Source organism: Sinocyclocheilus anshuiensis, unplaced genomic scaffold, assembly GCF_001515605.1.
Source record: "Sinocyclocheilus anshuiensis isolate Anshui unplaced genomic scaffold, SAMN03320099.WGS_v1.1 scaffold287, whole genome shotgun sequence".
NCBI lineage: Eukaryota > Metazoa > Chordata > Actinopteri > Cypriniformes > Cyprinidae > Sinocyclocheilus > Sinocyclocheilus anshuiensis.
In genome coordinates, this window is record NW_015552557.1 from 153,279 (window position 1) to 168,829 (window position 15,551).

The window sequence follows — 15,551 nt, forward strand, 5'->3', positions numbered from 1 at the left end:
TTTTAAATATTATTTTTTTCAGCCATTTATGCAAAGTTATGAATTGTAATATCAGTGCAACCCATAAATACACTATAAAATAAAGGTTCTTTATTGGCATATATGGTTTCGTTAAGAACATTTAACATCCATGGAATCCTTCCATTGTGCAAAATGTTTGTTTTTTTTAGTGGAAAAAAGTTCCTTAGATTTTTTAAATGTTCTTCCTGCTAAAGAAAAAAACATTTTGCACAATGGAACGGTTCCATGGATGTTAAATGTTCTTAATGAAACCATATATGCCAATAAAGAACCTTTATTTTATAGTGTATTTATGGGTTGCACTGATATTACAATTCATAACTTTGCATAAATGGCTGAAAAAAATAATATTTAAAACTTGCTGAATAAAAGTTTTAATTACTTAAAAAACTTTAACTGTAGTGTATATTGTTAGAAAAGATTTCTATTTTAAATAAATGCTCTTCTCTTTAACTTTTTATTCATCAAAGAATCTTGAAAGAAGTATCACATGTTCCAAAAAAAAAACCCATTAAGCAGCACAACAGTTTCCAGCACTGATAATAAATCAGCATATTCAGATTTCTGAAGCATCATGTGACACTGAAGACTGGAGTAATAATGCTGAAAATTCAGCTTTGCATCACAGGAATAAATTAGATTTTAATGTATATTAAAATAGAAAAATTTTATTTTACATCATAATAATATTTCACAATATTAAATTTTTTCCTGTATTTTTGATCAAATAAATGAAGCCTTGATGAGCATAAGAAACTCCTGTAAAAACATTAAAATTTATTCTGATCCCAAACTTTTGACCGGTAGGGTATAGTATATATATATTTGAATTCTTTACTATTAAGTTGAAAATAAAACACTAAAAACTAAAATCAATAATTTTAAATTCTAAAAGTGAATTTTTGCATCAGCATTATAACGTCAAGTCAAATTTATTTGTATGACACTTTTGATAATACGCATTGTTTCAAAGCAGCTTTACAGAAAATCATATGATGTTAATAGTTATAATATCTTAACATCTTCATGCTTTGTAATCGTATTTAGCTGATTAGAGCTGGGTGATTATATAGTTACATTTTGTGATGATACAAGCAGTTGAGATGTGTTATATAATATATATAACTTGATGCATAATTTAAGTGTACTGTATATATGCAGATGAAGGTGTACATACATATCTAACTTTATATAACGAGTTAGGCGATAGTTTCATTTTAAAACAATAAAAAAAAATCAAGCAGCTGAGATTTGTTATACAGCACATATCACTTTACATGAGTAAACTACGTATGCGGATAAAGTTGGATATAATACATATCCAACTTTATAAATAAAGCTGTGCAATTTTACAGTTTACATTTTGTGATGATATAGACAATGACAAAGCCGTAATGTACGGTATGGAAAATGTATATTTATTTACTTTATACAGTTAATAACTTATTTGTATTTATTTGAACTAATACTAATATGTATTTATTAACTTTAAGCAAGTGTTCAAATGTAGCCTAAATATAAAAACAGGGGAAATTAGTATGATCAAATAAATATACAATACCGCTCCATAATGATACAATATAATATCTCTAAAATCAGCCTAAAACTGATATATAGTGCATCCCTACAGCAACTCATCAGAAGCATGTTACCATTTCCCAGCAGAAGATCGCCATCTCACTATGGTTCTGCAGCACCGCCCAGAGGAAGAGACATAACCACGGATGCTTACACATGACTTTCCGATACCTGCAATCCTCCTTTAGGACCGCACATACTTTCTGAAGGGTGGTATTCAAAGACAACGACATTCTATTTTTAGATACTGAGCAGACAATGCAAAGCATGAATTTTCAGATTAGACAGAACTAAAGTGAGGTCTGGTACCTTCAGAGCTTTTCTTCTGGTAGATGCTGGGTCCACTTTGAGCACAGACTTATAGAAGGGCTGGCATACCTCTCCCAATAGATCCTCCAGCAGCTGACACACCTACAGTAGGATGAGAAATCAGTGACATTCACAACAGCACATATTCATGCATTGTTTTCAGTCACATGACTTGTGCGCAAAACATCCATAGAACTGCAGCTCTTCAGTCAATTTTCCATCTGCTATAAGCCACGGATATTTAGATCATCTCTCAAAAGATGAAAAGCAAAGATATGTGAAGTTTTGAGCACTTGCAATCCATTGCATTATAATCACTTAAAGCGCTTAACGTGCGTAATATAAAATTCAGTATACACCTCACTGATGATGTATATTATATACTGACAAGCATGATGATGAGCTCAGAATATGAACATATGAATGCACTAAACGGCATGTTAAGAATATTCTTAAAGGAATCGTTCAAATGAAAATTTCTTGATTATTTACTCACCCCCAGGTCATCCAAGACGTACATGACTTTCTTTCTTCAGCTGAAGAGAAAATTAATGTTTTGGAGGAAAACATACTTTTTCTCCATCGTACGCAAGCATACGGAGCTTAACGTAGTCCATTTTTGACACTCCAAAATCCATATTTAGGCAGCTTCAGAGTAATCCACATGACCCAACCTGACAGATAAGGGTCTTCTTTAGTGAAACAATTAGAGCCCTACCGATATGGGTTTTTTTGGGGCCGATACCAATATTTGGGGGTAAAAAAAGGCCGATATCGATATATCAGCCGATATTCTTTGTGTATACTATAGTACAGTACCAGTCAAAAGTTTGGACACTTTCCCATTCGTGTGTCCAAACATTTGACTGGTACTATATATAGAATACAGTATATACATAAACAGAATATATATACAGGTGCATCTCAATAAATTAGAATGTCGTGGAAAAGTTCATTTATTTCAGTAATTCAACTCAAATTGTGAAACTCGTGTATTAAATAAATTCAATGCACACAGACTGAAGTAGTTTAAGTCTTTGATCCCTTCAGCTCGAGGAGCCCTCTCGAACGCCACCCTCCGCTAGTCGGTAGCCCCTGGAATCGCTAGATCGGTCGGCGCAGGACCGCGAATTTAACCGCCCGTAACTCCCGAACCCCGGGGGCTATCGACGCGGGGGAGGGCCTCGAGACGTACACTCGATTCGCGTTCGAGAGGGTTCCTCGAGCTGAAGGGATCCCTCGAATTTGGTGCGGATTCGCCGCGCCGTTATGAAGATATGGCCGTTCAAAGTTTCAATGGTTTTCCATAGACTTAAGCTTTAAAGCGTTTCATCCAGGTCGCCAGTAGCAAACAATGGAGTGCGCTCTGCTGGACAAGCTAAGTAATTACACCATTTTAAGCATTTTATCTGCGTTATATGCTCTGTAAAAAAAATTTCGTATCGGCGGCATATTCAGGCGACAGGCTCATATCGGCCGATAATATCGGCTAAACGATATATCGGTCGGGCTCTAGAAACGATGTCATATGCAGAATTTTTTTTAAAAGTATATACTTTTTTTTTATCTAGAAATGTTCGCCTTGGTTCAGCTAGGTTTAGTTCGCGACCTCTTGCATGATGTATACACGTTAGGAAGGTCATGCATGAGGTGGCAAAAACCGCTCCATTGTTGACAAGAGGAACTTGCAAATACTAAAAATTAAGCGCCCTTCACACTGTAAAACAGTCCAAAGCATCTTTGTGGAATGATTTTGAAGTTGGAGGAAAAGAGATGGAGTTTTTCACCCAAAACTACTTCTTTGAACCAGAGTACAAGGATGAAGAACTTAGATAGAGGGGGCTGACCGTTGTGGAACAAGCCTCAAGAGCCAGAATACACAGACCAATCATTAAACTGACACAAATACTAATATATAGCATCGACCATTCAACTTTTAGACAGGCGCCCTTCTTCACAGTTCTTGCCGCCTCTTGCGTGACCTTCCAAACAACCTTCTGGGTGTGAACTAAACCGAGCTGGACCAAGGCAAACATTTGTAGTTAAAAAGTATATCATTTTGTAATTTTTGTTCTGAACATTACTGATCATTTCTCCAAGCTGGATTACTTTAAAGCTGTCTGTGGATTTTTTACTGTCAAAATGGTGTCATTAGATGGAGAAAAATCCTGGAATGATTTCTTCTAAAGCCTTAATATCACTTTGGCTGAAGAAAATAAGGTGGGTGTTACTATGAATTGGTGACAGACTAATTAATCTGCCAATATTTGTCAATTTCCAGATCTCACCTCATAAACGCTGACGCGACATGTCTGATCACTGGACTCGTTCTTGCGCTCGTCAAGGAGATGCTGCAGCAGAGTGCCGGCCAGAGAGGTGTCAGAGATGGAGTTGTAAAGATCCTCCAGTCGGCCGTAAGACAGGTAGTCCAAAATGTTCAGACCGTTGTCAATGAAGAGACGCACAAACTGGGGTTTATTGTTCATCAGGGCATCAGTCATCGAATCTTCTATATCTTCATACTGCGTGTACCAAAATATAACAACTTTAATCATTCACAATACATAACGCATAACAGATTAGTAGTTCATGTACATTTAAATATGAATACAAGGTTGTTGTTGTTGGTTTTTTTTGGAGTGGCCATAAATTCCTGTGCTCAAACGTATTGATTGACCTGTCTGAACTTCGGAGAAATATGGGATGACTTGGTGAGTTAGTTAAAGTATGTTTAATAGTACCATAACGTCTCAAAAGACACACTACCATTCAAAAGTTCGGGGTGGTAAGATATTTTGAAAGAAGTCTCTTCTGCTCACCAAGGCTGCATTTATTTGATCAGAAATACAGTAAAACAGTAATATTGTGAAATATTACTACATTTTAAAATAATGGTGTTCTATTTAATGTAATTTATTCCTGTGAGGCAAAGCTGAATTTTCAGCATCATTACTCCAGTCTTCAGTGTCACATGATCCATCAGAAATCATTCTAATATGCTGATTTACTGCTCAAGAAACATTTATCATTATCAATGTTGAGAACATTTGTGCTGCTTAATATTTTGGTGGAAACCGTGATACATGGTTTCAGGATTCTTTGATAAATAGGTTCAAAAGAACAGCATTCAATTTAAATTGAAATGTTTTGTAACAATATAAATGTCTTTACTGCCACTTTTGATCAATTTATTGTATCTTTGCTGAATAAATTTATTCTTTTCTTTCTTATGGGCCCCAACCTTCTGAACATTAGTGTACATAAAAATGATATTCCTTCATTTATGTGAATGTCATTTTCAGTTTTGCCACTTACGTTTATGCTTTTGGCAGATGCTTTTATCCAAAGTGACTCTTTATTCAGTGTATACGTTTAATAAATTCATGCATTTCCTGGGAATCAATCCCAAGACCTTGGCTTTTTTATTGCCATGCACTGCTGTTTAAACTACAGTAACACTCAACAACTTGCCCTAGTTCAAAAGCTAATATTTCTTACAATTCTCTACTGTACCTTCCAGTCAATGTTTCCATTGAAGAGTTCACTCTTGGCAATGTCCACTCTGTTCCAGGTTACAGCCAGCTTCAACTCATCAACATAGGGATTAGTAGTCACTGAAACCCGCTGTTTACTCGCTAACACACAGCAAAATTACATACATTAAAAGATATGACATGTATAAACACCAAAGGTCCACTGTAGACAGGAGTTAGAAGTGGAAGTGAGGTACAAACACTGTAATAACCAGTTTAAGTTTACCTTGCACAAGCACTTTAAGCATCACAGTGTCAAAATCATCCGCTCCTTCTGCGTGATAAATGGAGATGAGGTCTTTTTTCTGATAGATGCTTAAAACCTTTCAGGAACCAGTCAATCAACAAGAAAAAAAAATAAGTCAGTGCTCAAAAAAAGTGTCTGTGATATGAACTGACTGATTTGGAGCGAAATTACAGGAGGATTAAAATGACATTAGAAAGATAGGAAGGTTTACAAGTAAAATCAGTTGACTTTAGCAATCCTTGTTGCATTATATGCCAGTGGTGACAATGAAAAAATTGGAAACGTATGTTTAGTGTTTTCCCCCCCAAAGTTTGTGTATCTGTAACACAAAGTATTTAAGGGGCCGTTTACACGACAACGTTTTGAGCAAAAAACGGGAAACTTTTTATGCGTTTTGACTGTTCGTTTACATGACAACAGCGTTTTGGGGACTGAAAACGCATATTTTTGAAAACGGGTTTCAAAGTGGAATTTTTTGAAAATGGCACCGTTGTCGTTTCCGCGTAAACACCCAATACGGGAATCTTTGAAAATGGTGACGTAATAATGCGCGTGCGTAGTACATGTTAGGTATGTAGATATGCGCAGTACGTCTCGATTTTAAAGGCAAGCGCGAACAAACATACACAACAATGGCGGAGTATATGGTACTTTTGTTGCTGCTTAAGAGTTTGCTAACGCTTCTTCAGCAAAGTGTGGAGTTACTTCACCAATATTACAACCAACAGCAGAGACGCATCATATACATCACATAATCGTCACTTCCCTACAGGTACTGTTTACTAACAAGGTGACCGCGCCAACTACTGGCCTGGCATACGTAATACAGCGTTTTTGGTGTTAATACCCTAACCCTAACCCATAAACGCGAATTGTTTTGAAAACGTTGTTGTGTATACGTGAAACTTTTTAAAAACGCAAGGGAAAATTTTTTTTACGTTTTTGACTACACCGTTGTCGTGTAAACGTAGCCTAAGATATCTAAGATATGTCTTTAGCCTCCTTGTTAGTGCGTCCGCCTCCCATGCCCGAGACCCACTCGGAGCAAGAACGAGGTGTGGCGGTGAGGACCCGGGGGAGAGGGGTAACATTGGTGCCGTGACCCGGATGGGAGTGTGCTTAGGGGGGTGAGTGTAACGGAGGCCAGTGGTAGGTGCTGTGCAGGTAAACCTCACTCTCCTGATCTCAAGAGACACACTAGCAACTGACGCTAGGGGCTGCAGTCTTTAGCCTCCTTGTTAGTGCGTCCGCCTCACATGCCAGAGACCCGGGTTCGAAACCCACTCGGAGAGAGAACGAAGTGTGGCGGTGAGGACCCGGGGGAGAGGGGTAACATTAACAACTGTTTCTTTTGGTTAGCTTCATTTTAAGGCCTGTATGTGGTTCAGTCCTAGAAATATTGGGATCTCAATGTGGCTCAATGAGTAAATTGTTCACATTTTCAGCAAACAAAAATCTAATGTTGGTCACTTTGAATACAGATGTTACTTTTTTTAAAAGAGAAATGTCTGAAGGAAAGAAAACGTTGAATGTTGTAAAATTTTGTAACTGTCATCATTGGCATTTATTGCAACAGAAATAGCTAAAGTCAAATTTTACCAGTAGACCTACCCCTGTAATGTGGCTCTAAATATCAGGTGAAAATTGTCATTTTGACACCCCTTTTCAAAATAGTGGAATACTCATTAAATTCTAAGCCATGACAATAATATTCTGGCTTTCATCATTATTTATGTTTGTCTTCAGAAAAATGCTTTAAAAAATCAAAAATTTGAGCTGGGGAGGTTTCTGAAGTTCTGACACAAAATAGCCCACTTTGATGATGTTATATGATTAAGTAAAGAGTGTGACGTTCACCTTGTCAACAAGCTTGTCCATGTCTCGCTCTGAAGGAAAGTATTTTTTTACTTTCGTGGCTATTCGTTCTCTAAGCTCCACGTTGGGAGTGCCTTCCTCCTTCTCTGCTCCAAGTACAGGCACTGAAGCAGACTGCACGTTCTCCACGATGTCACTCACAAGATTGGCAAGCCCACCCGAACCAGCCAGGACCAACCAGGGCATTGAATTCATCAGAGAGGTATCTAATGCCTGAGATGAAGAAACATGGTAAAGGGCCGTTCACACAGAATGCATCTCTGCGTCAAAAAACATGAGATGCAGCACGCAGGAATGGTTAAAAAAAAAAAACAACTGCAGCACCGCGCAGAATGCCATGTTGCCGTCAAATAAAATAGTTGCCATGTCAACTTGCTACAGTAAACAAAAGCTCACAATGCGAGTGGCGCTGCATGTAAAAGTTGAAAAAGGTGTCTTAAAACCCAGCGCTCATGTGCGAGATGCTGCAAAAGACGCGAGACGTGAGCGCAATGGTCATACACGTCCGTCTAGCACCTGTTTACGTGGAAAAACAATGGAAAAGTAGTGCATTGAAATGGAAAAACGCGTTCTGCGTGAATGGCTCCTTAGAGAAAAATTAAAGGGATAGTTCATTCAAAAATGAAAATTTGCTGTTAATTTACTCAAGATGTAGGTGTCTTTTTTTCTTCAGTAGAACAGTAAAGAAGATTGGTAAGTGGCTACCAGCACTTGAGAGTCAAAAAAGCATATACAGGCACGACAAAATTAATACCGGTGACTCCTGACGATATATTTAGGTCTTATGAAGCAAAACAATTGGTCTGTACAAGAAACGTAACATTTACAGCATCATTACCTGTAATCCAGAGTCTCAGGCATCTAGGGAAGTCTAATTCTTTTCCACAAACTTTTTTTTTTTTCTTCAGATAGTTTGTTTCAATGAACTGGTTCAAATAACTGATTTACCAGGTTGTTTACGTAACCACACACTGACATCTCGTATACGCAATTATATTAAAGCACTCAATGATGTGAACGAATGTTTTATAAACAAATTAAATCAAATTTAAGTCAAAGTTTTTGTTCCTGTTTTATTTATGTTGATGTCACAGCTTGCAGACGATCGCTACGCAAAAGCTTTGCAGGCTCGTGACTCTTTAGCTCCGCCCACGGCACGCATCCAGGAGCTTGACTGTTTTCAGAGAGAAGTGGTACAGCTGTATCTCTCTTTTATAAATCTGATAAAACTAAAGACTCTTTGGAGATATGAAGGATGCAGTTCTACTCTATAGGTACTCAAGATTAACACGAGATTGGCAGAAACTGTGCGTGTCATGTCCCTTTTAACTTGTAGATCTATGCTGGTCAAGCCAAGAAATGTTTCAGATTATTCATTCTGATTTGATTAACTGGTTCATCCAGTTCATTTAAAAGAACCAGTTCAAAAGAATGATTCATTTGCGAACTGGGTATCACTCCAGACCGTGTGCCTGTGGCTCTAGATTACAGGTAATAATGTTGTAAATAATGTTCAGTTTGTTGCACAGACCTATCGTTTAGCTTCATAACACATCAATATATCATCAGGATTCATGGTATTAATTTTGTTTTTCCTGTATATGCTTTTTTTTATTCTCAAGTGCTGGTAGCCACTGACTTGCTTTTTATAAATTACCAAGAACCGTGGTTTCTGCTAAAAAAATCTTCTTTACTGTTCTACTGAAGGAAAAAAAAGTCACTTACATCTAAATTACAGAGGAAGTTTTGTGTTTAATAAAACTAATCTCCTCACCTCCACCATGGAAGTTTCTCCAGATATCAGCATATTCAGAACAGGAATCTCAATGCTTGCACTGCCTGCATATGAGATGATGCATTTAAGCAATTGCATATCAGTCAGTATGAAATCCTTGTTGATATAATGAAACAGATCTTACAATAAAATACATAAAACATTATATTAAACACATAATATGTTTAAACATATTAAACATTACTAATGAATTTGATTGATATTGTTAATATAATTTCAGCTAATATAACGTTAAAGTTTCAGTAATATACTCATATTATTGTCAAACTTTGTCAAATTCTATCATCACATTCCCTTCTGTGGACACTGCCTTTATACTAAAATGTATACTAAATTTCTTTATACTAAAAGATTTGTCCTCTCTTGCAATAGCTCAAAATGACCATTAGGTGGCAAAAACCTCTCCCTTGTTCAAATCAAGGTTTTGCTGGTTAGCATGTTACAAGTCTGTTCGATGAAACAACTGCAACGAATCCAAGCAATGTAAAGTCAACTCTACATCAATAATATTCTATTAAACACAAATGCATCATGAACATTTATAAACCATTCCTAAGAAGAGAAGAATGCCATTCAGTTTTATTTTGTACCTGGACGCTGACGTGAAATGTGATCCTCCAGACGGCCTCTGAAACTGACCTCCCCACCTTTACGTCCTACGGTCCCATCATCCACCAGAAGGAAAGCCTTGTAGTTATTATCCAGACACCAGGAGTCACGCGTTGCATTTTGGACAAAATACTTTGCAGGGAAACTTCCCTAAGAGAAACAGAAAGACACTGTTGTTCTGAAAGACTGTGAACCATAAGCTAGTACATCTCCATATTGGGGTATGATTTTTTTGCACTTGAGTGTTATTGGGGAAGTCTGCCTTTTTTATCGACTATGTTTGGAATTGCATACTACCATACTCCTCTTACTATTTCTGAAGTACATAGCATGTATGCTCTGAACATTATGCTACGGAAGCTTGTTTTTGCCACAGAATAAAAACATTTTTTCAAAAAAATGCAATTGCTACTTTCTCACAATTCTGACTTTTTTTCTTGCTATTCTAAGGGGAAAAAAATAATTTCGAGATATAAATCCAGAGATATAAGTCCAGATCACTCCCCTTATCTCAGGGAACCGAGGTTACGTTAGTAACCAAAGCATTCCCTTTCTAAACAGTTTCTCTCTTGGGCAGCCATGTCTGGTACCTCCAGAGTACAGCCACCAGGAGGACTGAGCATCCGACTTCCCTAACTCGCCTGATGACATGAGAGAGCAAGGCAATCGGAGCGAATGCATACAGGCGAGTGCTGGGCCGATCGTGGGCCAGAGCATATTGCTCCTTGAAGAAATAAGTAGGGCAATGAGAGTTGTCTTCTGAGGCAAAGAGGTCCACGTCTGCCCTCTCGAAGACCGACCAAATCGTCTGAACCACTACTACACTGATGCATTGCAGACAGCATGTCTGCTCCTTGGTTCAGTCTGCCCGGCACATGAACTGCCCTGAGTGAACACAGGTTGCAATGTGCCCATAAAAGAGGTCTCGCCATCCTGTAGAGGGAGCATGACCTGAGACCGCCTTGAAAGCATTAGCATCAGTTCCTTAAAAGCATAAGGATTCGGGCCGGACTCATCCATTGCATGGAGGAGTTTGGCTTGAAACACTTGAAGCACCACCATCGTGTGAAGTACTGAGGCAGCCTGTCCAGCTGCTAAATAAGTCCTGCCCACTAGAGCCGAGGTAGTCCTGCAGGGCTTGGAGGAGTGCACAGTCCCAGGGCCGATGGAAGGCAGAGATGTGCCTTCATTGAAGGCAATCCGCGAGCGAGACTCATGCTCTCGCAGTGAAAGCAGTCTGTCTCAGTGTGCGCAGAACTTAACGTGGGCGTGGCTCAGGCAAGCGATGCACTTACTGTGCCCATCTGAGGCATGCAGGGGTGCCCGACACAAGCCACACTCGTAGCACGGCATTTGCAACAATGCCACAGACACTTGCTCCTAGGAAATTAGTTTTTTTGTAATCGCCGGATGGCCGCAGGGGAGAAGCGCTGAAGAGGAGCATCTTTCCGCTGCTGGGGCACTTCTACTACGGTAAAAGCAGGTTTCTTCGTTCTTCTTCTTCAGAGTCCAGTGAAGAGATGATCCTCGTGCTGAACAGGGATGTAACGATTACCAGTTTGACGATAAATCATGATAAAATTCCCCACGGTTAGTATTACCGTTTCATCTTTTAATTATCACTTATCATTGTCCGCGAGTGGATTTACAGAGACTTATATTTACATTCAGCCGGTGAGCAGTTTCTGTCTGGCCAAAAACGGACAGAATTTGCATGCCCTGCTGTAAATTTTGATCGGTTGATGAAAAACAAGCTTATGTGGATTCTACACATTTAAACAATTCAGATAAGTTATCTAGAATTATTTATGGAGCAGATAAAATACATATAATCATTTATTAATCAATTATCATTTTGACTTATATCTTTTCTTTATTTAAAGGCTGAAATGTGAGGTTTACCTTTTTATGAAACTTTTTCAAAGCATATTTCAACATGCTATCAAACTGTTGTCAGTCAAGTTGTCAATTAAAATCCGAACATCATTGGTAATGTTATTGTTTTAGTGATTATGCAAACAAAAAGTCATTTTATTTGTTGATAATACTGATAACCGTGATAATTTTGGTCACTATAACCGTGATAAGAAATTGTCATACCGTTACATCCCTAGTGCCGAAGAAGAAAATTCTGATGAAAGCGCATTCAGCTCCAAATGTTTTGGCAGGCTGAAATGCCATTTGTTTGTGCAACTATACAAACATGAACAAATCAGACTTCAGTATACAAAGTTGTACTTACCTTTTTAATTTTTTTTTATTCCATGGCAAAAACAAAAAAACTGAATTGTAAGATGTAAACTCAGAATTAGAAGTTTATATTAAGAGTAACTATATACAGTATATATAGTGTATAGAGGGAATATGTTTTTGGGAACATATTTATTTTCAAGATACATGTTGTTTATTTGTAGGAAGTGTACAATATTTAGTGTTAAGTATGCCTAGTACTGCACCGTCAGCAATGTAATGTATTTAGTAGTGTTACCTCAGGGTTAACAAGCTGTTGGCGGTTATGTACCAGACCCCAGGGAGCAATGCCTATAGGAACCACTTTATTGAAAGTGGCGGAAGACACTGCAGGGGCATGATCTCTCACAGCCTCTCCTACACACCTGCCGATGCCTTCCCTCAGTCCTGCAGTTATGATCCACGCTCCTATACATCCAAAATCCAAATCCCAAAGTTTAATCAGCCAAAGAGAACCCACATCACACCCCTCCTGGTCTTACTCCACTGGCTCCCAGTTGTGGCCAGAATAAAATGTAAAGACCCCCTGTGATGAAAATCTAATTTTTAATGTTGTAAAATTAGTAAAGACAAATACTTAGCAAATTCATCAGTTGGTACAAAAACGCAGTTTGAAACCACCTGCCATTACAAACATGTGACCAATCCCATCAACTTGTGGGATGGGGCTTTTCATATCATTAGCAAAGTGTTTCTACATAAGGATGTTGATTTTTTAGAAGGCAGCAGTCTGAGATGGTGAATGGTACCATGGTTTATGTAACATTAGCAAAACATTATTAGCTGTTTGACAACGTGGAGCAGGTCTGGGCTGGTGTGATTGAGTGGAGGCGGGGACTACTTTGCATATTCATGAATCCGTATATACTTAATGAGGGTTGTAGCGTTATATTCAAGCCAATTTAAAACATGAAGAAATTATTTTCACAGAAAAATAAACATTTAAATTGTGTAATTTTAATTATTAAAGATGAGTTTTAAGGGATATAATTAGTGAATGCGGGGGGACTTAATAGGTCAATGAATGAGCAATGCCTTGTTATTAATGCTGTCAAACGATTAATCGCATCCAAAATAAAAGTTTTTATTTACATAATATATGTGTGTGTACTGTATATTTGTTATGTATATATAAATATACAAACATACATGTATATATTTTAAAAATGCATGTATATATTTATATTCATATGTAATTTATATTATATGAAAATATTAATATTTTATATACAAGCAAAACATATTTTTCTTAAATATATACATGCATGTGTATGTATTTATATATACATAATAAATATACACAATACACACACATATATTATGTAAACAAAAACTTTTATTTTGGATGCGACAGCACTACATATATAACCTTGTATAAAGCCTCGCCTTGTATAAAGATGAATGTATGATTCATATAATTGCTTGCAATACCTGTCACCGAGTAAATTCACTGTGGTCATGCACTTCTCTTTTTCTCATCATGCATTTCAGGTGACATTTACAAACAAAAAGTCACATGGCATACAAACCTTTTTACAAATAAGAGGGCAAAACAACTAACATGTTCTTAAAACAAGCAAGTCTAAAAATTACAGTCTGGAGATCGAAAACTTCTACTCAAATATCAACACTTTAACACTGTTGTGAAAGTAGCAGAATGAAAATTAATGAACAGTAAATTAATAATATTATGTGAGGAGAGAATACGACACCTGTGCTCTGTGCTGCTTTAACCAGCCCCTGCTTCAACACGTCCCGCACCCAGCTCTTGACCTTTGACCTTCCTTCACCACCAACCACTGACACCACCAGGTTTGGCTGCCTCAGTTTCCAGTGTTCTCTCATGAAATCAAAGACCCTGGAAGGATCCGTAGTGCTGGAGAAACGCAGAAACTGGAATAAAGAGAAGGATTAAGGTCAAAAAAAGAAATCGAAGATTAAAAGCAATTTTACTTTTTTTTTTTAAATACTAACGTTTCTTCAAATACGGACAATTTTTATGTCCTATGTGTTGATTTTTATTAAACCTTTTTTGTTATATGAAGGCCAAATTAAACTGTACATAAAACATTTATTTTCTTTTAGGAATTATAAAGATGGGAAGTACGATTAAAATGGGAATTAAAAGTGAAAAGCAACTGTAAATTACAAAAACAAAACACTAATTTGTGACATGGTTGTTTCGTCAACTATGGGCAAATTTTCTGTGAAATTAAAACTATACACTGTTTACTAAGAAAATTATTTTTGTGCTTTTCAACTGCTTTTAATGTAAATATTTGTTTTCCCTTGTCACAGACCCAAACATTCTAAAAAAAAATAATAATAAAATAAATAAAAATAATAATAATACTTAATTACTGCACATAAATTAATCTAAACAACAAGTGAAAACAAACTTTTTTAATAATTATAAAGAGAAGGGTGTTAAGATCAAAACAGGAATCCAGCCAAAAAGCAACTTTAAATTACTAAAATAAACTACTAATTTGTGTTTCTTCACCTACAGGCAATGTTTATGTCCGAGGGGTTGATTTTTATTAAAAATGTTTGTTATATGAAGCCCAACTTAAAACATGACAATTATGTTTTAAAAATGTTTTAATATAAAGACTTTATTATTTTACCTTTGCCACAGACCAGAAAAGTTTTTTAAAATATAATTTATTATTGATTTACATATTTAATATTAATTATTCTAAACAAAATGTTTAAACAATCATTCATTAAGTGAAAATTTAAATTTTTAGACAAATTTCCAATAAAATTGTGTGTGTGTGTGTGTGTGTCTGTGTGTGTGTGTGTGTGTGTGTGTGTGTGTATGTATTCTGGGGTTTTGGTTATTTTACTGTTGTAGATATCCCATAGTATAACAAAAATATTCTATATCTCTTCATTGTGTTTGGGCCCCCCTGGACGAGCAAGCATAGGCGCGTGCCTAGAATGCCTATGCGTAAATCTGTCCCTGAGCTTATAGCACTAGTCAACTAAATGAATGTAACATGGCAAAGACGAATGCACTTTTGGAAGTTGAATGTAAGGGAATTGTCATTTTGGAATTTCTGTGGTTTAATGTGATATTGTTGTTCATGTATGTTCATGATGAAATTTTCTTTTATTGTTGTAATTAATTTATAGCATTAACAAGATGACCCGTTGAATTCATTTTGGGAGTGATGACTGATTGAATGTATTTTTAGTCCAGTGCCTGTATATGAGATTAGTATTGACCAAGTTCAGAGGCTGTCATATGTGGATCAACGAACTATGTTGTGTATTTTCAACAGTTTCAATATGAAAAATAACTTTTATATTGATTCAATGGATTTATTGC

General features: G+C 36.8%; 1 protein-coding gene across 2 annotated transcripts in view; it reads right to left on the reverse strand.

The window, feature by feature from the left end:
• LOC107664598 (transient receptor potential cation channel subfamily M member 4-like) overlaps positions 1 to 15,551 on the reverse strand; it is a 28,765-nt gene that overhangs the window by 9,257 nt on the left and 3,957 nt on the right. For both annotated transcript variants that reach the window (XM_016455208.1, XM_016455209.1), the window contains exons 4-13: positions 13,930 to 14,110; positions 12,456 to 12,625; positions 9,949 to 10,117; positions 9,338 to 9,402; positions 7,546 to 7,776; positions 5,668 to 5,764; positions 5,422 to 5,543; positions 4,197 to 4,430; positions 1,909 to 2,010; positions 1,674 to 1,802 (exon numbers count right to left, since the gene is read on the reverse strand). In XM_016455208.1, coding sequence (XP_016310694.1) covers positions 1,674 to 1,802; positions 1,909 to 2,010; positions 4,197 to 4,430; positions 5,422 to 5,543; positions 5,668 to 5,764; positions 7,546 to 7,776; positions 9,338 to 9,402; positions 9,949 to 10,117; positions 12,456 to 12,625; positions 13,930 to 14,110 — 1,500 coding nt within the window. The remainder of the gene's footprint in view (positions 1 to 1,673; positions 1,803 to 1,908; positions 2,011 to 4,196; positions 4,431 to 5,421; positions 5,544 to 5,667; positions 5,765 to 7,545; positions 7,777 to 9,337; positions 9,403 to 9,948; positions 10,118 to 12,455; positions 12,626 to 13,929; positions 14,111 to 15,551) is intronic.